The sequence below is a fragment of the Motacilla alba genome, chromosome 1 (genome assembly GCF_015832195.1).
Source record: "Motacilla alba alba isolate MOTALB_02 chromosome 1, Motacilla_alba_V1.0_pri, whole genome shotgun sequence".
Lineage (NCBI taxonomy): Eukaryota > Metazoa > Chordata > Aves > Passeriformes > Motacillidae > Motacilla > Motacilla alba.
In genome coordinates this window covers 6898200-6920129 of record NC_052016.1, presented here as the reverse complement: position 1 = coordinate 6920129, position 21930 = coordinate 6898200, and the positions used below count along the sequence as shown (strand labels likewise).

General features: G+C 37.6%; 1 protein-coding gene across 17 annotated transcripts in view; it reads right to left on the bottom strand.

Moving 5' to 3' along the window:
* The window catches only part of CASK (calcium/calmodulin dependent serine protein kinase), a 191271-nt gene that overhangs the window by 25176 nt on the left and 144165 nt on the right, over positions 1-21930 (bottom strand). For all 17 annotated transcript variants that reach the window (XM_038145443.1, XM_038145469.1, XM_038145453.1 and 14 more), the window contains 6 exons: positions 14103-14180; positions 12701-12781; positions 8773-8961; positions 7580-7658; positions 5189-5274; positions 4083-4151 (listed from right to left, as the gene is read on the bottom strand). In XM_038145443.1, the coding sequence (XP_038001371.1) occupies positions 4083-4151; positions 5189-5274; positions 7580-7658; positions 8773-8961; positions 12701-12781; positions 14103-14180 (582 nt within the window). The remainder of the gene's footprint in view (positions 1-4082; positions 4152-5188; positions 5275-7579; positions 7659-8772; positions 8962-12700; positions 12782-14102; positions 14181-21930) is intronic.

Below are 21930 nucleotides of genomic sequence, written 5' to 3'. Positions count from 1 at the left end.
AGGTGAAAAATAAATTTTAACTATTTTTTCATGTGGTTTGTTATTATCTGTTGTCAGTGATGGTTTAGCAAGGGAGCAAGGGAGAGCTTTGGAAACTGATGCAAGCACCCAAATCATGAGGAGAAAAACAAGTTTAGAGAATGCCACTATTTCTGGACTGTCTTGAAGGATTCTGCCTTTGAAGGAAATTTTCTTGGTTTGAGAATGTTTTGATTTGGATTCCTCCAACAATTCCCAACACAAACAGCATATTATTCAAAGCAAATGTTCATCGTAACATACTAAGGAAAATATACATTTTCAGTGCTGTTGGTGATTTCAGTATTGTCAGAAATAATCTAACCAGTTAGTCAAGAGACACTTTTTTATGTATGACTTTTACATAATTAGGCTGTTCTGTCAGAACTTCAAAGGCATTTAGATTCTTAATTTTCTAGGGACAGGTCTTTCTTTCAAAAATACCAGACTCTAAAGTTAGGAGAAAAACTGTATTATGGACAATCTAATGAGACAAATCAATGAGCACAGAGATCCTTGTAGAGTAACAAGACTGCTTAGGACTGGCCTGGAAAAATTCAGTTTTGGTTGTGAGTTTGTTTCTCCAGTAAATCAGTAAAAGCCCTGCTTTTCCTGGGAGTAGGGGCAGAAAAACACTTGGAGGCTCCAATGATTCTGAGTAATGTGGAAAGGTTATTATAATTGTATTTTAGTAAACTAGACTGTCTGGACTTCCCAGCCTCCTCCAGCCCCAAGACAAAACACACAGAAACCTTTGGGGTCACCACTATTCAGCTGAAGAGCCACAGAGCCAGAGCCTTAAAGGAAACAACCACAATTATTTCCAAATGATGGCAAACCCAGCTTCCTGTTGATTCCCTCTTTTTAGGTATGGTTTATGAATGATAAACTAATGTATTTGAGATGCAAACCTATACAGAAGAACAAAATGATGTCTAATAAATATGACCTGATCAAATTAAATACTAACAAAAACAGGTGGAGCAATGACATTGCTGCAGATACAAAAAAAGAAACTCAGACAAGAAAACCAACAAAAACAAAACCTCCAATAAAACCAGACAGACTTTCCAAAATTCTGGAAATACTTTTACTTTTCTGTCTTGCTCAAGGAACACATCTGTCAGTATTTTTAATACAAATTTAAAAAAGGTTTAAGACCATAAAAACTCCTGATGTTTGAGCACTAATGGAAACCATGGAAGATAAAAGCAAAAAATCCCTGGTGATTACCACCAGGCTTTTAAAATCTCTCTGTGTATAAAGGCTTTTCTTCTTAATGAAAAAAACTTAAAATTTTCACAAAGGCAATCAGAAACATAAAAGAATGTTTATGAGGATTGGTTTTGTTTAAAGAAAAAAAAAAGAGAGAAAAAAAAGGACTTCTCTTACCATTCTCACATATCTGACACTACAAAAAGTTACTCTGAGTGTTGTGCCAGTACAAAGTAAGAATGCAAACGCAGCCAGAGCAAAATGCTTACTCATTGGGATAAAACTGAAACACTTCAACAGTGTACATAGCCATCAGCCATAAGAAGGATGTGTTGCAATACTTAAGTTCATGTTTATGTAAACCTGCAATTTTCCTGCTATCTGATGAAGAAAACAACACCCTGGCCCCTTGTTATCTAAGCATGTGTGTTAACTCAGGTCATTTGCCATGCCAGTGACTAAACAGGTCACCTCACACCACATCAGCTGATCCAAGTTTTACACAAGGGAATTCAAAATTATTATGTCTTCAAGCAAGGTCTGCTCCATGAAACAGAAGGTCTAGTAACTGAATGGAAGGCATGGGTGCAGGAAAAGCCACAATTGCCTAAAAAACCTCAACTTATTTGGCTAAGATTTTGCAAATTGCCTATTGACCCTGGATTACAAATAGTGTAGGAAAAAGATTTCCCTGTACCTACGCAGAAATGGCTCAATATTTAGAAAACAACACTTATTTTGAATGACTATAAAAGAAGACAAATATGGCAAGTGAAATTCGAATTCCTGTTATTAAAAAAGAAACATTCCAAGGCCCCCCTCACCTTTGCAAAGGCCTAAGGTGGTAATTAAATGGCACATCATCTCTGATTCTACTAATATGCAGTTTTTTCTTATTCAAGATCAACAAGATGTTTTGCAATCCAGTGATGTGATCCTGGCAGGAGCCTCAAAGCCCCCAGTCTTCAATTCTTTTTATATTCCTCTTCTCATAAAACTACACTACATGAGCACCAGTCCATGACTGAAGGAGGGGGGAAACCAAACATAGACTGAAATGTTGCCATAAATACCTTAACTAGGAAGATTATATTATTGAAGACCCAATATCTCTCTATTTATCCTTCTGGAGGGCACGAGAAGCAAGATTTCTGTGTTAGTAATGTCAGTCCACATTGATTTTTAACCTTTTTCTATGGTTAAGGATTCGATTCATTTTCTGAATCACCTTCTTGAAAAAATTCTGTGAAAAAAATTCTCTGTGTGCCAAAGGACTAGTGATGCTTTAACAGGATGATTTAAGAACACTGGGGTTTTTGTGTACATCTGTGACTGACGAAAATCAAGCCAAAGCCTTAGTGTGGCTGAGCAGGTGGAAAGGACCCATCCATCTCTGACTTAATGAATGCTAAATGCTACAAGGTGGGATAATTAGACATGATTTCTTTTTCTCTTTGATCACACATTTCTAGTTTAGTCATTTTTTTCCAAAGGAAGGTAAGAGTCTATTTTCCATTCTTCTGTGAAATAAATGATCATGAAAAGCCTAAGGACACAAAGCTAAAGAAAAGAGATTATCTGCTATTAGTAAAATGGCAACTAATAGTATTAATTTAAAGCTGTATGCTGAGTTTTTCCTAATAATCATCATCTCAGCAAGTCTGCAGTTTCACCAGTTTCTGTATTTCAATACTGGGAAGTGAGATATCTTTTATTATTACTCCTTTTTGCAGCACAGAAGTCAATACATGTATTTGGCAGCACACTGCAATTTTTTTAAAAGCCTTTGCATTTCATGAAAAACTTTTGCTTTTATGTTTATTTTAAGAAAATTGGCCTCATAGGTGAAAATCTGTCAAACCTTCTACCTCTAAAACCCTTTAGTTTTTGTTGAATTCTACTAGAAGTACCGAAGGCAACCAAAAAGCATTCATTTTTTTTCCTTGCAAAACAGATTGTTCTGACAACCACAATAGCAGTTTCTGTGTATTCTAGCATCTGCTGAGCCGTAAGAACAATTAGGGTGAAATCACAGCTCTAATTAAGATAAGGTGCTTGGCTTCAGCAGGGGTTGTGGTTTCACTCGGGGGGTTCTAATTCGGGAGCTGCTTGCGCAGTAAAGCAGAGATTGGCACCGTGCACAAGCTGCAAATGCCATCTGTGTGCTCCCTCTGAACAGGGGCTCTCCAGTAGCCATTTTATACAATTCAATTCCCTTCAGTTGCAATCTGGAATCTAACTTTGTGAGAAGAAGGGAATTAAACGTTGCTGTGCAAAAGCTGTAATACCAAGTTTCTAGTTCAGCAACAACTCCAAATCTGTTTTTCTTCTGTAGTAACAAAGACCATTTTTTCATGGAAACATCGTATTAAGCCACATGTAACTGTTACACACGACCATCACAAATTTACCTCAACAGGGTTATACAGAAACAGGTTTTTCAATTAACCCTTAACAGCCCAAAGCAGCAATATAATGTTTAAAGCCTAAAAAAAGAGGAGGATCGTTCCTCAGCTTAAGAACTTTAACAGACTTACTGAAGTATGAGTTTAAATGGTCATATTTTAAAGGGGCTTCCTAAATGCATAAGTTGAGGATCCCCTTTCCTAATTTTTTTTTTCTTTAATAGGCTGTAAAGAGTTAGTAAGGTGCTGATGAGATGAATATGAAGGCAGGGCTGAGTAGGTAGGTGGGACCTACTCGTGTTCCGTTATCTTTGTTGTAAAATTGGTGTGCGATCTAACAGGACAGGCAGAAACAATTTCCCAGAAAGCAGGAACATTCAGCCATCAGCAGGCAGTTAGTTACAGGACTGAGGAACAAAGGGGATGGCTCATTAAATTCATTACCTCACAGGATGAAGACTGCGTGCGATAACTTGGCACAATCTTGAAGGTAATACTTCCACGCATTTCCCTCTGTGGAAAAAGAAGCATTTTGAGACTAACACTGAAGAGAAAACCTCCAAATTGTCAATGCTAGAAAGGAAAACATCATAGTCCAAGTAGGAAAAGCTAAAATGCTATGGATAAGTTGTCATATCACCTATAAACAAATATTCATATTGTCCTCATTAATCTAGAGGATGAACATGCACTACCAGTTTGTTCACCTGAGCAGGTTTTGAATGCCTAGAATCCAGAATTGTATTTTTATGTGAGAGATTCAGAGATGTGTAGGTTTCTTCCATGTCAACCTTTTCTCTGTAGCTATATTCTTGTCATCTACAGTCTTTTCTACCAAAGTGGCATTTTCTTCCCTTTCATCATATATGTTAAATAGCAAAACTGTATTCAGTTTCTGGAAAGCTGCATTTTCCTGAAGGTAGGAATTTCAAAAACAGTCTTTCATCAAAACAGGACATGGGGTCTGCCACTTTGCATTTACTATTGTATAAGAATATTTATAACAAGTAACTCCACAATAGCAGCAGATTGTGACAACGCATTTTCTTAAATGGCAATCTGAATACTCGTGAATACCACATGGCTGACAACTGCAGGACTCGATCTGGGCAGAAATGTGAGCAGATCACTTGAAGAGATCTCAGAGTTTCTCCCCTTTCTCTCTTTGGCTGGCTCACTGTGACCCCAAAAAAATCCTGTTTCCCTCGAAGCTTGTCTAGAATTAGTGATACCATCCAAGATGTCAAGGTGAGTGTTGCACGCAGAAAAATTAACAAGTGTTACGGAAATATCAAACTGAGTCTACTAGCAAGGTCAAAGGTGGAGTTCTCCTGGAAAAAGACAGACTGTCTGAGCTCAAAGTAATGTTTTTTGAATTTCTGACTCCAGTAACTGTGAACCCAACTGTTATAAACTGAAAGAACTTTTTGTTGCATGGACATGTAGTCTATCCAGAACACAAGAAAAAGGGGAAGTCAGAACACAATTAAACAAAAGTTTTGACTAAATAAGATAGGCACGAGGATATGAAGAAGACTTCAGGCACTTACAAGCATTTTTTGTAGTTGTTCTACAGTTTGATTTGCCACACTGATTCCATTTATTTCTCTGATTTCATCCCCTACATGTAGCGTACCTGCAGAGTTAACAAACACACAATCACTCAGGACACATTTCTACAAATTGAAATAATTATAACACAGCACTAATATTCATACAAAGGCATAAACAGAAAACAACACTAAAATAGTTTTTTTGCTAGATTCAGAAAAGGAATTTGTATTAGCTACAGATCTGTCTTTCAGAGTGCAGTGAATACATAGCAAGAGATGCCCAGGCATCTTCCCAGTAAACAGGAAAACCATGTTTTTGTTACTAAACAATAATATTGAATCAAAAACACCATATGGCCTGGAATAGGATAAAGATTCTCTGATGCTATTCAAAACATAAAACTGATGGAATTACATATTAGACTGAGAATCAGATTCAGTAACATCCCTGTATCAAATAAAATCCCCTTTTCTGCATCATTTCCCATTTCTGTCACTCTGACAGAAGTGAATACTGTTATGTTCATGACTGTAAGGAGAAGTATACACAAAAACTGGGAATAAAGAATGAACATTTGGTAGACATGTCAACAACAAACAGACAGTTTTTAATGACTGACACTGTGTTTCATTTTTATTGAATTCTCTGGAAGGCGTGAGTAGATGGAATCTTAAAAACCTTTCTTCCCATTTCAACTCTGCCACCTTTGGAATAAGAACAACTTCAATCACTAGGACTAGACAGAGCTGGCCTAGAGACAGGAGACAGCTTCACAGCAGCTACAATTTTGTGAATGGAAATTGCACAGTTTGTGTTTAATATTCCTGGACCTGAAATTACACACTTCCTGTAACCCTCACAGCAGATTTATTATCCAGACACTGTTGATATTGCTGGGCAGTTTTCCATACAGCAAAAAGAGACAGCAGAGAAAAATGACCAAACACTCCCCAAAATCAATTCAAGGCCCAGGCCTATCAATAGGATTCAAAGATGGTGCTTAAGATCACTGTGAAATTACACTTGAGTTGTTCTGTTCAGTAAAAATATTCTAAATACAGGTATGCTGAATGAAGCAGTGAAGCTAAGAGGCATCTAGAGCACTAACAGAATTAGAAGCATTAACAAAAAAGATGACCATGCTACAGAAACACTGCAGTAAAGCTCATTTTCAAACTATACCTAGTGCAGAAGCACTACCTTAACTAGATGAAGCGCATAGAGAATAAGTTAAATTTCCCAAATCTTTAGAAAGAAAAGATATTGTATAATTAAAAAGAAGAGTTGTAATGGGCACAGTTGGATATTTTACCCAATTTTAGCAGGCTTTAAAAATTTTATTAGCCCCATTATGGAACAGAGTCATGCGAAGCAATACTGCGCAGAGCATCACCACTACCTAAGCACAGTTGGAAGAAAACCTTGCTCCTGTGAATCTTGGAGCAATCTCCTTTTAAAACTCACTTTCAGAAGCCAAGTAAATTTCAATTCAGAAGGTCCTCCAAAGACACAGAATTCTCTCTGAATTGCCTGTATTAAAACTTCTGTCTTTCCTGCTTCCTGACAGATTTTCCCATCAGTGAGACTAAGTGAGTATGTTTTGTCTTCCCAGTTACCTGTTCCTAGCTTCCCTTGAAACAGAACAATAGGCTAGAGGGAACTCTGGTCTGAAAAATTAAGAAAATTCTTGTTTTCATCACAAGAGAAAGATGGCAGTCTGAAAAAACTGAAGTAACCCTTTCATGGCTGCAATCCAAACTTGCAGCCAACAACCTAGTAGGGAAGTTCATCTGTCTAAAGCAGGACAAAACCCAGTTACTTCTGGACATCTGATCTGAACACACAAAATGACAAAAAGATGACTGTGGATGAGAAAAAACGCATGTTTGCAGAATTTGTTATGGTAGTGAAAACTGAAAATAAAGATTTAGAATCTAGGCACAAGTAATATTTTTATTTCAAACCCCATTTTTGTGATTCTCAACACCAAAAATATAAAGATCCTCAAGAACTGTGGGGACAAAGCTCTTTCATTTTTGCAAGGGAAAGTACCGCTACTTGTGTAAGGATTTTTTTTTTAACAGAGGATTAAATAAGTACAGCTCCAAATTTATTGGTGTTTCCATCTTTTGCTGAGCTATACTCAGTAATAAGATAGTAATTATCCTAATTAAAGACCTAAATGAAACACAGTGGGCCCTTGCCTAAAAACTGGCAGACTTCTGCAACTGGAAGGTAACTAAAGCAGTTAGCAGGAGTCCATGCAGGCACAGAGAGACACTGCTATGGAATAGTAGCAATCAAAATCAAGAGAATGTACATAGTTTGTATGAAAGGATCTAAAATAACTGTGTTTGAAGACAAAACTCTTCATGAGATGTGATTACCTTGCCGGTGAATCATTCCTCCGTGCATAATTCTCGCCACAATGCAGTGGTTCAGCTCATTCATTTTTAAAGTGATTCCCTAGAAAAAAAGGAATGTTTATACTTTTAAAATAAAATATTAAGCATTGTGATTCTTGAGTGGTTAAGAATAGTCATGTTTCCTGAAAGCTTGAAGGCAGGGTATAAATTTAAAGATTAAAATAAAATCTTTGTCACTCACTTCAAGATGAGCAATAAGACCAGATACTATTTATAAGTCAGGATGCAATACTTCAACATATGAGTGTATAAGGGTCTGGTTTGTTAAAAATGTGATTTTATACTGAAGTGCAAAGGCTCCAGTTGGGTTTAAGGACTAATTTGCTATAACTACTACAAGGTTGCTTTTAAACAAACCCAGCCCTAGTGGCACAGCAGCAGTGTGAGTGCACACAAAACATTTCAAGAAGGATAAATATCTACAGTGGCTGCTGAACTCTCGGGATCTCTGTGGTCAAAATGACCCCAAGATGTGTTAGAGAGTCTCTTTTCCCCAGCCTGACAGCCAAAGAAGGAGTCAGGATTCCTTGTCTGTAGTTTCTAAGGCTGTTTATTTTCTCTTATCTAGTACATTCTTTCTCTGACCTGCTGAGGTCCGTTCAGCAGGCCCGTCTGTGGCACATTGCCCACCTTCAGGGTGGTGTGGTCTTTTGATACTAAAAACTATGTGTACTTTATTTACAATTATTTTCCAATACCTATCACCTATGTTAGACAGTCCATCCCTACTCTAAACCAATCCAAAAGTGCCACCATCACCCAAAAGATGGAGGCTAAGAAGAAGGAGAAAGAAGGACAAGGCACGTCCAAATTTGTCCATCTTGGCCTTTGAACCCCCATTCTAAAAACCCCAAGATTCCACTTTTCACCCTGTGATAAACTATCATTCTACTTAAACTTTTGTGGCTTGTAAATTCTCATGTAAGGTTGGTAATTTTCTCCATGGGTTAAAATCAAAGGCACAGGAGTCCTGGGCTCTGTGCCCCCTCCAGGGGCTCGAGCCATCCAGGGCAGCCAGAGGGATGTCGTGGGTTCCGACACTGAACTATTCCAGTTAATTGACAACCCCACCTCAAAGTGAGGAAATGACACTAAAATCATCACAATCCTGGTCTTTACCAGCACAGAGGGAAATAGTGAGCTTCCCCCCATACCATGGGCTCATCTGTGTTCTTCTGGAACTGCACCAGCCGGACGCGCGTGACGTTCTCCATGTCCATGTCGCCGTTGGCGCTCTCGGGGGAATCCCCGTTCAGGTAGGGCGAGGTGGGAGGAGGGGTGACCCTCAGCGCTTCGTCACTGTAAACTTCATGTGCCACTACATCATGAGTTTGAAGTAAGGCCTGGAGGACACCACAGCAACAAAATGTCACATTTCCATCATGTCCCACGTCCCTTGCTCGTTCCTCGTAAGGGCTTTTTTGAAGCTTTTCAAGGAAATCCAAGGTATTTGTGCCCCATTTCCCACTCAGGAACTTTTCCCTTAAAGGAGTCTAAGACAGACTTTCAGACTGCAAATGCCTACACACACTGAGACTCTAAAGCCTGCATGAGTTAATGTGATTTTTACTGTAGGTGCTTCAATGAGAATGATGCTGCCTCCCTTCCCCTCATCCTCTCAACACCTGCAGGGTGTCAGAGTGAATCCATCTTCATGTGCATAGACAGAGAATCAGGAATCTGCCTTTCTGTGCAAACCATTCTATAATAATTACTCTAGTCAAATGGAAAGCTACTCATATCCCATGGTATCTCACTCTAATAAAAGCAGACTGTAGACCAATACTGACTGAAAGAAGAAAATACTGTTTTTTTGTTGTTTACTGTCATAATTGCTTCCATACTCTCCCCTTCCCTCAGAACTTGGTTCCAGCACAATCATCGAGTTCAAAATGCTTAAAAAAAAAAGAGTGCCAACCAGCAAACTGCTAAAATACTGCTTCATTAGCTTTCACTGGCTACTTCAGTAGCACTTCTAAAGTGTACCATGTTATAAAAGGTAATTTTTTAAACAATTTATGTTCTCATTTCTCTAATCAATTTGAAACTATAGTTGGGAAGTCAGCACTATAATGATGGAACAAAATTCCCTGAACTAACAATGCTTTGCCCACATTCTCTCCAATTTTCCCCAGTGTTTCAAGCCCACTTACATATGCACTATTTTTAGTTAAATACTAACCTGTATCTACATTTCCTATTTTTCATCTTATTTTGTCAACCACTGAACTCAAACTCGCAACAATTCCTCTATATTAGTCTACTTTCCTGAAGCAACATTTTATATTAGAGATCTGGACCATATAAGTAAGTCAAATCACTAACACAATATTTAAAATTTGATTTATTTGTGGGTCCATTTATGTGTGGGTACTCCAGTGTAGGGTAATGGTTGGGCACAATGACCTTGGAGATGTTTCTGTGCCCCTGCCTGTATCTGTTACACTCTCCACACTTCAATATTACATTTCTTATGGAATCCAGGTGCTTACATTTTTATCACATCAAATATTTGCCCTGCTTTATATTATTTTTAGCAATAATATTCACCTTGTAGGAGGTTAAAATTTGGCACTTCCAGCATTTTTAAAGGTCCGTAATTATACTAAATGACTTCTGAATATGTTCACAAAAATGAACACTAATTCAGAAATACATTGAAGTACAGCAATCTCAATTTAATATTAAAAACATTTAATAAAAAGATTCCTGTTGGACCTTACTTGAAGATGCCTGTTTTCAGGTATTTCTGCTAATTCTGATATGGTTTTTTCCTGTCTGTTTTTCCTTTGCAGAACATGATAATCCTGCTAAAAATTAGTTTAATGAGAACAACTGCTTTCTGCTGTACTGCAGGATCTCTGCAGAGAAGAGCACAGGAAGGCATATGATGAAGGATAAAACTTCAATATGTCATTAAGCAAAAGTCTCCTGGCAAATATTTCAATTGTTACAACATACTAAACTTAAATAATAGAACCTTTTACACATGAAACTGGCATGTTTGAAAAACTACTGAAAGTTGTGCAGTTGGAATAGAAGCTCTTTGAAATGTGTACATGCATAACAAATGAGGTACTTGAAAATGCTTTAAGAATTCTTAAATTAATTATCTACTGAAAGACCTTCATGAAAAATTTACATACATTTCTTTAAATTAAAATGTTAAACATGACCAGAATAAATTGATAATTTATTTCTGCAGCCATAAGGCACATGAGGGCAAAAGAAAATTAGACCAGAACACCTTGAAGACCTGTTACAAACACATTGGCTTTGGTTCTGTGAAGGCCTGCACACAGTTCAACCCACTAACACTATGGTTAAGTAAACAAGACAGGTTACACTCTTTTTTTCTTCTGATTAGGGATGCACATTAGATTTAAAAAAATACTATGATAGTCCATTATCATACAGGTGTTAATGCACACTCCTACTTATTACACCTAATTGATTACTGAATTAATGTGCATTAATAACCAGAATACTGCTCTGTGCAACACCTGGCAAACACATGGAACGTGGGTTAACAATATTGGTTTATGCAATTATTCCTTTTCCTAATAGTTTCCTTTACAATATAAAGGCTTTTGCTCTGAAGGGAAGTTCAGCAGAATGCAACAAATGTAAGGATAACTTTATTAAAGTCTGCAACCCATAAAGGTGCATCTGGGAGCAGGAGTGGGAATGATGGAGAGGATGGAGCTGTCCCTTTGCCATCTGGAGACTGTGGTATCTGCAGGTGTGGATCTACACCAACTTATGCTGGTTTAATTGCTGCTTTGCATTCCTCCCTAACACAAACTGCTTCTGTTCCCCTGCTCATTCTGGCTCTAGCAGCATCCCTGTTATCCTAAATTCTTTTTGCTAAATGGTTAGTTTGGTATATTTTTTTTTTTTGGAGCAATTTTCTACTAGTTCAGCTGAGGGCAACATTAAAGTGCAGTTCTCGATGAATGCCAGAACTACAAGGGAGAGGATGAAAGATGGGGAAAAGGGATAATAGGACTTCAGCAACTGGCAATTTAGCCTGGGATATCACAGATTCACTTGCTGAAATTACTCCTCATCAAAAGTACTTGTTATGGAATTGCAGCTTATTCCTTATGAAAAAATACTTTTCATAGATTAGCAGCAAAAGAATTCTGACAAATGGTTTTAGATTTATGAGCATATCAGGGAACAGAGATACCTAAAAAAGAGGATTTTCAACTCAATTTTCCTGTCACTTGATTTGATAAATGAAATTTCTATATACCACAATCACTTTTGTTGATGCCTACTCTGAAAATAATTTATACTTAAAAATGCTCTTTCTCAACAGTGCTTCATGTTTTAGCAATACTGTGGGGTAATTAAAGACAAAAAAGTAAATAAAATGAACCTGTCAGATTCCAAATGAAGCTGAGTAGGAAAGTCAAATTTTTGGTTTTAAGCTGACAATAGTGTATAGCAGATTTAAGCAAACATGTTTATTTCTCAATTTATGAACTTCGCCTACAGCATAAACAAAAGAAATCCTTCAAATTAGTAGACTTCAGCAACTTGACCCAAGTTACAAAGCAGTAACATCCCTGAATTTAGAACAATTATTGCCCTCAAATCAGATTTGGGAAACAGAAACAGTAAGTGCTGATATGTAATACAAACTCAACAGACTGTACAAAGTACTGATTTGTTGTAAAATAATATTAAATGAACACTTATTTTGCAATGAATCACACATCTTTATCCTAAGAAGACCTTCGGAAAAAGAAAAAGGGGGATCCCAGCCCTATCTTATGGACATCCAAAAGGATTCATTCTTCTTTCCACGTGCAACACAGACCTCCAAAAACACAGTGAAACTGCCCCATAATTACACTACACCAAACTGCTAACAGTTTTCAGCACAGTAATGAGGACCAATATTAATTCTTTTGCCAGAGCAGCAGGTTAGAAATACTTATTAATAAGTGTATTGGATGCAGTTCCATCCCTTGCAGATTTTGAGAATTTACTGAAGTTTTCTAACATAAAAAAAGAAAGAAAGAAGAAGAAAAAAAAGGAAAAAAACCCACCAAACGAGCAGGATCTGCTTACCATGAAATGAGGTTGTGTTAAAATACGCTTTAGCTCCTTTGCATCACTGTTCTCTGGGTAACATGAAATTTCTTCCAATACCTGCAAAATAAGCAGGAGAAATGTCCCATAGTAACTTTCTTTGAAAGCTATTGAAGAAATGAAACCGCTCACTGCTCAGTCAGAATATCTCCAGATGATTATACACACCAACATTTCTGACACAGGGAAGGGTTTAAGAGAATGTGCCCCTACCCAGCTGCCCCAAGAGAACAAAATACCTTGTTCCAATGTTCTCTCTCAAAGAGATTAAGGGAGAAATTTGAAGGAATTTTTTTTTTTCAATTGACAGCATTCCTCCAACAGCTAAATACACGGGGACAGAAATGGAGTGCTAACAGGTGACACGCAAGGCCTCCACCAGTTGTGCTTTCTTACATGGTCTCAATTTAATAAAACAAATGATTTAAAAGCAGAATTAAAAACACTCACAAAATCAATTGTTAAAGACACCAAGTCTACGTGGGCCATCTGCTACCCCACCTCCAAGCTCCAGATTTTATAAAATCTGAGCCACTTCATCACTGGGAAGAAGGAGTAAAGAAGCTTTAACTCATTTGCCTGCAACCTGATTATTACACCTTAATTTTCACCTGCAGCTAGCTGGACAGTGAAAGCAGAGTATTTTGCTTCTGGAAGCACCCTCCAGGATTAACTGACAGCAAATTTTGCAGAACAGGACTTGAGGGCATCTATCAATGGGACTTCAGTTATTACATAGAGTTTTAAAGTCTTCCTCCTTAAATAGCCCAAGAAAGAATTTTCCTATGACATAATCCCTAACAACTGCATGAATTTTTATTGATAATACATAATACAATATGGGTTTGGGCTTTTTACTACTTGCCATAAATAAGCAAATAACATACTATTTGCCAGGTGCAAGAATTAAGAACATCTGTGGCTATCTTTGGTCTTAGTGGGCCACCTTCACTGCATTTCCAAGTCTGCTCTTCTTAGACCTATCTATGATAAACTTGGCTTTTTTTCCAATTTAAAAAGCTGACACTTCAAAACATTTATTTTTGTGACTAAATTTTATAAACATCAGATTTCTGGTGCAGATAAATAACCTGAACAGGAAAGATACAGCAATTCCCCAGCAGGAATGTCCCTTTTAACACCACTACTGTTGAAGAAAAGGTTAAATGATTAAACGGAGTAATATTCATAATCCTTACACAGATAATGGAATTCTGCAAGTTTATGCAACTTGTTACATAACTTGGGTAAGCGATGGTAATATTCCAGAAATAATTCAGATAATGAGCCAGAATACACATCTTAATGAAGAAAAGTAAATAACAGTTTAAATACAATCAACCTTTCAAAGTAAAAAAAAACCATACTTTAAAGCCTTTACCTCTTTGGCTCTCTGTACAGCATCACTTGGAGGATTCCTGATTTGTGGCGAAGATTTTGTGTTTATTTTGTCATAAAGCTGAAATAACAAGAAAACAAACTATTGAAATCATATGCTACTTTATATAAATGAATGAGTGCTTACAACAGCCTGCTTATGTTATGAGGATTAGGATGATTGTTAAACTGCAAAACTCCCAGATGTTCTGTATACAAAAATCTAGCAGCCTAGGGTTTTGGCTTTTCATTTTTAAACATTTCCTGATTTGAACAGCACCATAGATTGAGAGTTCATAGGATGACATGGGAAAGTTCAGGAGGTTAAGGGCTTCTGCAAACCTCCCATGCTTTTGCCACAGATTTACAGAAACTATATTCTTCTACTAGAAGTGACCCTATGAATCTTTGAAGAAATGCTATAAACCAAACATTCTGCTATAAAATCGAGGCAATCTGCTTATCTCACTTTTCTCAATAAATCAAACCATCAAACATTCTGAACGGTAATTTAAATAAACCTTGGAAAGTGGGAAAATGCTCTTGAAGATAGAACGTTACAAAAGCCAAATACTCTGAGAACAGAAAAACAAACTTTCCAAGAATGAGTACTCATAAAAAGGGTAACCTTATTTTACTAGGATTTCCTATTAGACAGAAGAATGTAATTGTATTTAAACAGGCTACTGCAAACCTTCCATGTTAATTATTATTTTAAAAAAACATTCAACTATGTAAAGCACAACAGAGGAAAGATTTTTCTTCAGGTTTCAAATTAGAGATAAGACATTACAGGCTCTTTTTCATACAAACCTAACAGACTGTTCCTGTTTTAAAGGAAAAAAAATGCATACTTAAGAATAAACAGGTACTGTAATAAGCAGTATTTTCAAATGAAACCTTTTGGCTTACATTTCAAGTGATATAAAGATGGTCATGCCTATAATTATTTTCTAATTATGTTAGACTATTTTATATAGAAGACAGAAAAAAAAGCATAAATAACATTTTTAGGGAATTAAGATATGTTTTTATCACAACAAGAGTGGTGAAACACTGCAACAAGTTGCCCAGGGAAGCTTGGGAATCTCAACTTTGGAAACACTCAAAATTTAACTGAAATTCAAAATAATAGATATAAAAAAGCATTCAAAATACAAAAGTGACTCTAAAACCTTCAGGAAATTCTAACACTGCCAAGGATGAGGTGACAAGAAGCAGCATTCAGGCTGCTCAGCAAGGAGTGCTCAGGAGCTTCCTCTGGAAGTTCACAGCTCCACTGTTTGACTCAGAATGGCCTTGGATGTTTGAAAAAGGGAATCCTGCCAGGACACAGAACTGCCCTCTTCTCTTTCTCACACAACATGAAATACCACTCAGTTTTAGATACATAAACTACCATAAATGCAACCCAACATCACCATCACTTCCCTGGGTTAACAATTTAACAAACATTTTGAACGTTTCAAGCCCATACAGAAATAAGCACAAAACCAGCCAACAGTGTCACTTCCAAAAAAACATTCCCTGCAGGACAGTTACACCACTCTCTTGGGGAAAGAAAAGGAGAAAAGTCAAGCTAAATCAGTTCATTCCAATGCAACAACTTCAGCTTGTGCTGCCAAAACACCACTAAACTCCACAGTTTAAGCAGCCTTGAAAGCTTTCAGATACAAGCTTTCTCCTAGCTTGGAGTTCAGGAGACATTTTATTTGTGCACACAATTATTTGTTTTACCTTTTGTTAAATAAATTAACAAAATCTGTGCAAATTCCAGCAAATGCAAATTCCGAAGTACCACCATTCTAAGCCTGTTAAGAAACTGCACTGAGCACTGTGTCCCGACCAAAGCACAGCAGAAAATGCATGATATCCACCATGAATATTACTGAATGTCTTTTTCCTTTTTAAGAGTAATGAAATTACAGAAAAGTTACCCTGAAAATATTTTTATTAGTTACTTCTAGCAATGGCTGAAAAGCTAAGTGTCTGAAGTTGCTGATTCCCCTCATTACTGCGACCCAAAACAACCAGCAGTTTACAGAAACAGTTTTTTCCCCACTAACATGGGAGAGTTATCTTCTGAGATTAGGAAGGAGGCAAAAAGAAAATTAGGGAGCAGAGTTCCTCAAAGAATGTTTAGAAAAAAAATCAAGGCAAAGTTCAGACTAAACAAGAGTGCATTTATTTTTCCACAGTGCCTTCATGCTGAGGCATGGCACTTAAATTTCATCTTCCAGGATTTCTGCTTACTGAGGTCTGCTTCGAAGGCACCAAATTATTAGGAGGAACTCTGACAGCACTTAGAAGAAAAACCTTTACATCTGAATTAAGGTTTAAGGATGATATATTTCTCAAGGCAAGGGATGTATTCATTGTGGAGCAGAACACAGCCTCACCCAGAGAAAGGATGTGGGATTTGGTAGATTCACTAGCACGAGGAGATCTCTTCATTTTGAAATGGCACACTCTAATTTAAGTTAGTTCAAGGAGATTTTTTATAAGTGCCAAGAGGAGCAAAGCTTGTAATGTGCATTAATGTACCAGAACTGGTGAAGCAGTCCCACCTCCTTTGCAATCTTTGAAAAAAAACTGGTTTTGCAATACTTTTCAATATTTTTGCACTTAAATACTAGCTGTAGCAAAAGCAATTTAGAATTAAGGAATCTACAGCTTGCATAATTGATTTATGAAAGCATTTGAATGTAGAGGCTTCATTCAGACATTAAAAAGAATATTTGCTCCCTTGGATGTAAGAATTTAACACACCTTTACACGAGTGTTTTACAAAGTGTATAAGAAAACTTTGAATAACACCTGTTTGTATACATCACAGATTAAAGTGAACATTAATTACACTTACAGCCAGGCTCTGTATGCTCCCTGTGGCAGAGAACACATCACTTGGTGCAGTTACCTACAACATTTTCATCACAGAAACCCATCCTGTTCACAATGCTGCCTCCTTTCAGCAGCCCTGCAAATCTAAGTCCTACAGGGACCATACCAAAGGTGGTTTCTTGTAGAGCAGAATGAGCTGGCTCATTCTTCACTGTCCTCTGCAGAAAGCTTTTCTATGCAACAGCAACAGATTTACAGCAGGACAAAATATGTGCCCTAATCATGGCTTTCTTTTTGCTGGGAGTCTCAATTTTCCAGCAAATAACTCTGCCCCCTCAGCCCAGGAACCCAACCTCCAACAATTTCACTCAGCAATAAGGATAAACATATCAATTAAAAATTTATAATCATTAAAAAAAAAAGTAAAATGCCACAGCATATGTAACTTCTGGCATTTCCAGACTTTTGAGTACTTTGTACCTCAGTCTCACTCCTCAGCATCAATATTCTGCATTTCCTAGAAAGAAAATTGAAACTGAGAGCTTGCTCTTGACAAGATTAATAATCCCAACTGATGTATTAACAAAACTTGATATAAAAACATATACTGACATTATAGCTAATAAACAGAATTGTACTGCTTATCAAAAACACAAGTTTTGATTTAAATTTTGCATGCTAGAACATAAAAGCTATGAAGAGAATACCCACAAGCTGAGTTGCTATCAGCTTTTGCAGCGTCAAGACTTTTTGTCTTCTGCCTGTACAAAGGGAGTTCATCTCTTCTGATATTTAAAGCAGACAGCCCAAAGCCTAATCCACAAGCAGGCAGTCGAGACAAAACAACAAACTCTACTCTTCTGACTAGTTTTTCAGATGTGCAGAAATGCCTTTTTAACCATTTCCTGTAAGAGGAGTCAGACTACTGTCCCAATGCAACCCCATTCAATGCCACACTGAAAAATTTAGATATTTCACAAGTAGCAGAAATTCATCCTCACCTCCTGGTCTGATCCTGAATGTAATAAAGATCAGATCACACAGTGAAATCAGTAAGTATTTTATCTACTCACATCTTGAAGTTTCTGTCAGGCAAATGAGAAACTTCTTAAAAGAAGAGCTACTGAAATACTAGAGCATAAAGCTGCCTGATCATTCAATACAAATACACATTTTCTGGGGATCCAGTTGCAATTCAAACCAGATACTTGGCTGCCAACCTCGAATATTAAACCCCCACATTGAAACATCTAAAAATAATCATTACAGTATGTCCTTATATATTTCACTTTCTCAACAGTTTAACCACAGGCAACACAGTGATATTAGAGGGTTGTTTTTCATCACTTTTAGGTTTTGGGACCATGTTAAAAATTCTCATCTGGAGGTGCTGCCCCTTGCACAGCAGCATTTACTAACAAAGAGTGTTTTTGCTTTGTTACCTCCCACAGCTCCCTGTCCTGGTTCTCCATCCACCCCAGAGGTTTTATGTGCTCAGAGACTGAAAGAAATTCACGACCCACCGAATAAGTAATAGTCACAAGCAGCAGTATCAAAGAATGGCTAAAATTAAAGGGCCAGTTAGAGAAATGCTAGATCACATCATTCTTTCTTCTGCCAGTTCTGTTTCACATCTCCTCTTCCATGTAAAATATGATAACATTCCCATGGGTGCCTCTTTTCCTGGGATTCTAAGCTCTCAAGGAAACACATCCCTGAACCTAATAACTCCTACTGGAAAACACAGAGTAGCAAGGTCACAGCAGAGGCCTTATCTTCAACTTTGTTTAAGGACAGTTTACTCTTTCCAACCCTCTGTTCTCCACTGTTAAGGACTGTGCATGAAGTTCATTTTTACCATTTCAGCATCAGAGACCTAACATTCACTTCCCAGTATAATTCTACAGAACATGTTGTAAGTCCAGGGCATCTTTCAGACTCTCCTTTGTGCCTGCTAGAGCATGATAGGCTACAGCCCTCCACAGCTTCAAATCTTTTTCTGTGATACTTGCTGTGGAAGAGGAGCATAATCAACATCTGCATGCCAGTTCCTCACCCAGTGAAATGCTGAGCAATGCGAACAAAACTAATTCAACAAAAGGGTTCAGGAAGCAGTTTATCAGCTAAAATCAAGATTCCCTGACAGAATGTTCACAGAAGACAGTCTGAAGCAGAACATTAATTCTGTCTGAACAAGTGTTTGTTTCTGTCATGCCCCAAAACTGGCAGCTGCCAACACTGCAGCTTGTTACTGGAAGCACTCAGACTTTCAGTAACCCTGACAAGGGTTATGCAGATTTGAAGTACTCAATTCCTCTGTGCATATTCACATTCAGCAACACATGAATAATCTTTCCAGTAAAAAATGCTGCAGTAGCAATTGGACCCTGAATTTCAGTTTTAAGTTTGATCATTCACATGACAGAACAGAAATACATACACTTCAAATTTTTAGAGGAACTTTTATCTGCAAAAAGCAGGCCAACTGTACCTTGTTTTTAGAACATCTATATTCCTACACGCTCATAATGTGTCTTTTAGAACAGAGTTACACTTGGTGCTACCTGTATCAGAAACAGACAACCAGATTTTCTTACACCCTTACCTACTACATGTAGGAGAAAATGATGCCAGCTAAACTCAGTCAGCCCTATGCAATTTCAGCTTTTACTTGAAGCTGCTTTCTTTTTTTTTTGGATCACTCCTCATCTGGGCTTCTTCACTTGTTTTGTTATAAAATAAAATATAACTTTTTGGAGGTAAGAAGAGAGGAGAGAAATTCAAGTGGGCAGAACCATTTTTCTCTGGGCATTACTTCAGCTCCCACTGCATGTGACTGGCAAACAGGTGTGCTGTAGGGAGTGAGAATGACAAACTTCACTGCACAAACCCTGAAATCCTGGCACACCAGTGAAGTTAAATGCCAACTGCAGAATGCTTAATATGTATTAACAGGTTGTTAATGACCACATTTCTGAGGCACAGAAGATAATACCCATTTCTAAGGAGTCAGTGCCTTCCTACAGGAGAAGAAGGAGATACAAGAACTTACCTACTTCAAGAACTGATAGAATTAAATTCCTGACCTCTCAGTGTGTTGTACAGACAACAAACTGTCTGTCAGACAGGCAGACAGTGCTACCAGAACAGCATCTTAGTAAAACACAAATGATGAAGGTTTATTTTTCTGAGGAGGAACAAAAATGACAGGTGAGAGATACGGTTCCCTTTAGTTAAGGTGGAACCCTGAAACGATTATCGGCTCCTTTGAGAAGGAAAACACATTCCCCAGCCACAGCCAAAGACTGTGCATGTACTGCCTTTGCAGTGATCCAAAGGGTAAAAAGGATCCCAGAAAGAAATCCTCTTCACTGCCTTCACGGGGTCTGTCAGAGGCAATCTGGTGACATGAGAGCTGTAAGGAAAGCACACAGCCCTTCACCTGTGTCAGCAGCAGGGAGAGATGCCCTGTGGCACTAGACATTACCAGTCAATATTATATCAAGATATCTTCCACTGACATATTTTGTATCCTTGGAGACATGAGTGGAACCAGAAGGTTCAGATAAAAATCACTGAAAAGGTTTTTCATCCTGTTATGTAGCTAAGTGTCGGCATATCTATTGTATATCTTTTGATCAAAACCTTAAAAAGTGAAAATGTATCCAAGTTTAAATTCTCTCAAAAGGTTATAATGCTGTAGCAAAACTGGAAGCAGCCATGAACTGTGGGGAAATCACACAGAGTTCAGTCTGAAACACAGACTACACAAATCCCTGCAGCTCCACACACTGATACAGTGACAAACAGATTCAAGGACACATTTCTGCTTACACTGGTTCAGACCCCACAGATATTCAGTAATATCTGGCTTGTATATTCTATTTCTTCGCAAGGCTTGAAGTTTCTACCTTCAGTGTACATGAGCTACAAACAAATTCTAGCTCTGTTGTGCAACATATTCCTTTTCAGCAGAGATTATTAAGTGCTATGCACTTACTCTGTAATCAAAGCCTTAATACTTCAGGGGCAAAAGAGCCAAGGAAAGGGCTATATTTGTACCAAATAAACTCCAGGTTTGTGCATTCCTTCCCCTACAATTGACTTTTTGAATTGTGCCTCTGGATTTGCTTCACAGTTACCAAGAAGATATTTATTTATTTAGTTCAAGCTGTCTCACAGAAGTACTGATAATGAATGGTTATGCTACTCCTCAAAATCACAGCAGACATTATTTGCTTCTATTTAATTTCAGGTGTCCCTAAATGCCTCATTCAGGTATGATGAACCCAGACTCCAGTGTCTGACAGCATTTTAATTCCTTACAAAGTAAGACTCCAACCTAGTAATTTGTCTCCTATTTTAAGGAAAACCCATATTAATAGTCATCATAAAAATGTTATTGACTGTAGAAGCTGCAGTTCTCCACAAGTGACAGCAGATGTTGAAGACACGCCAGACAGTACACAGACGTAACCAGACTTTATTCTGTTCACGCTGCAAATGTTTTAACATCTTTTGCAAAGATGAAATATGCCAAACTAGGACGAGATAAAGGTACTGCTTTGCACATGGCAGTACCAACAAAACCAGCACAGCAGTTGGAAAACCAATATGATAAAATTCAAAGGTCCCATTTAAAAAAGCAAAACACTCTCACTCTGGAATGTACCAGTAGTAGTGTTGGGAAAAACTTGGGCTTAGAACATTATTTCCCAAGGTACTCTGACATATTAGTGACTTCAAGGACACAAAAATCCCATTATTTCAATAACAGAGTCACTTTTTTTTTTCCTTTTTCACTGCATTGGATATAATTGAAGCTGATCTTAACAAAACCAAGGCAAAGCACTTTTTAGATATGACACCATGCAGCTGATTAAATAAAAGTAAATGTAAAAGACACTGGGGTGCTGGAATGAGTTTAGATAAAGGCACTGGTGAAGGGTCTGGAACAGAAGTCTAAACAGGCGGAGCAGAGAATTTGGGGT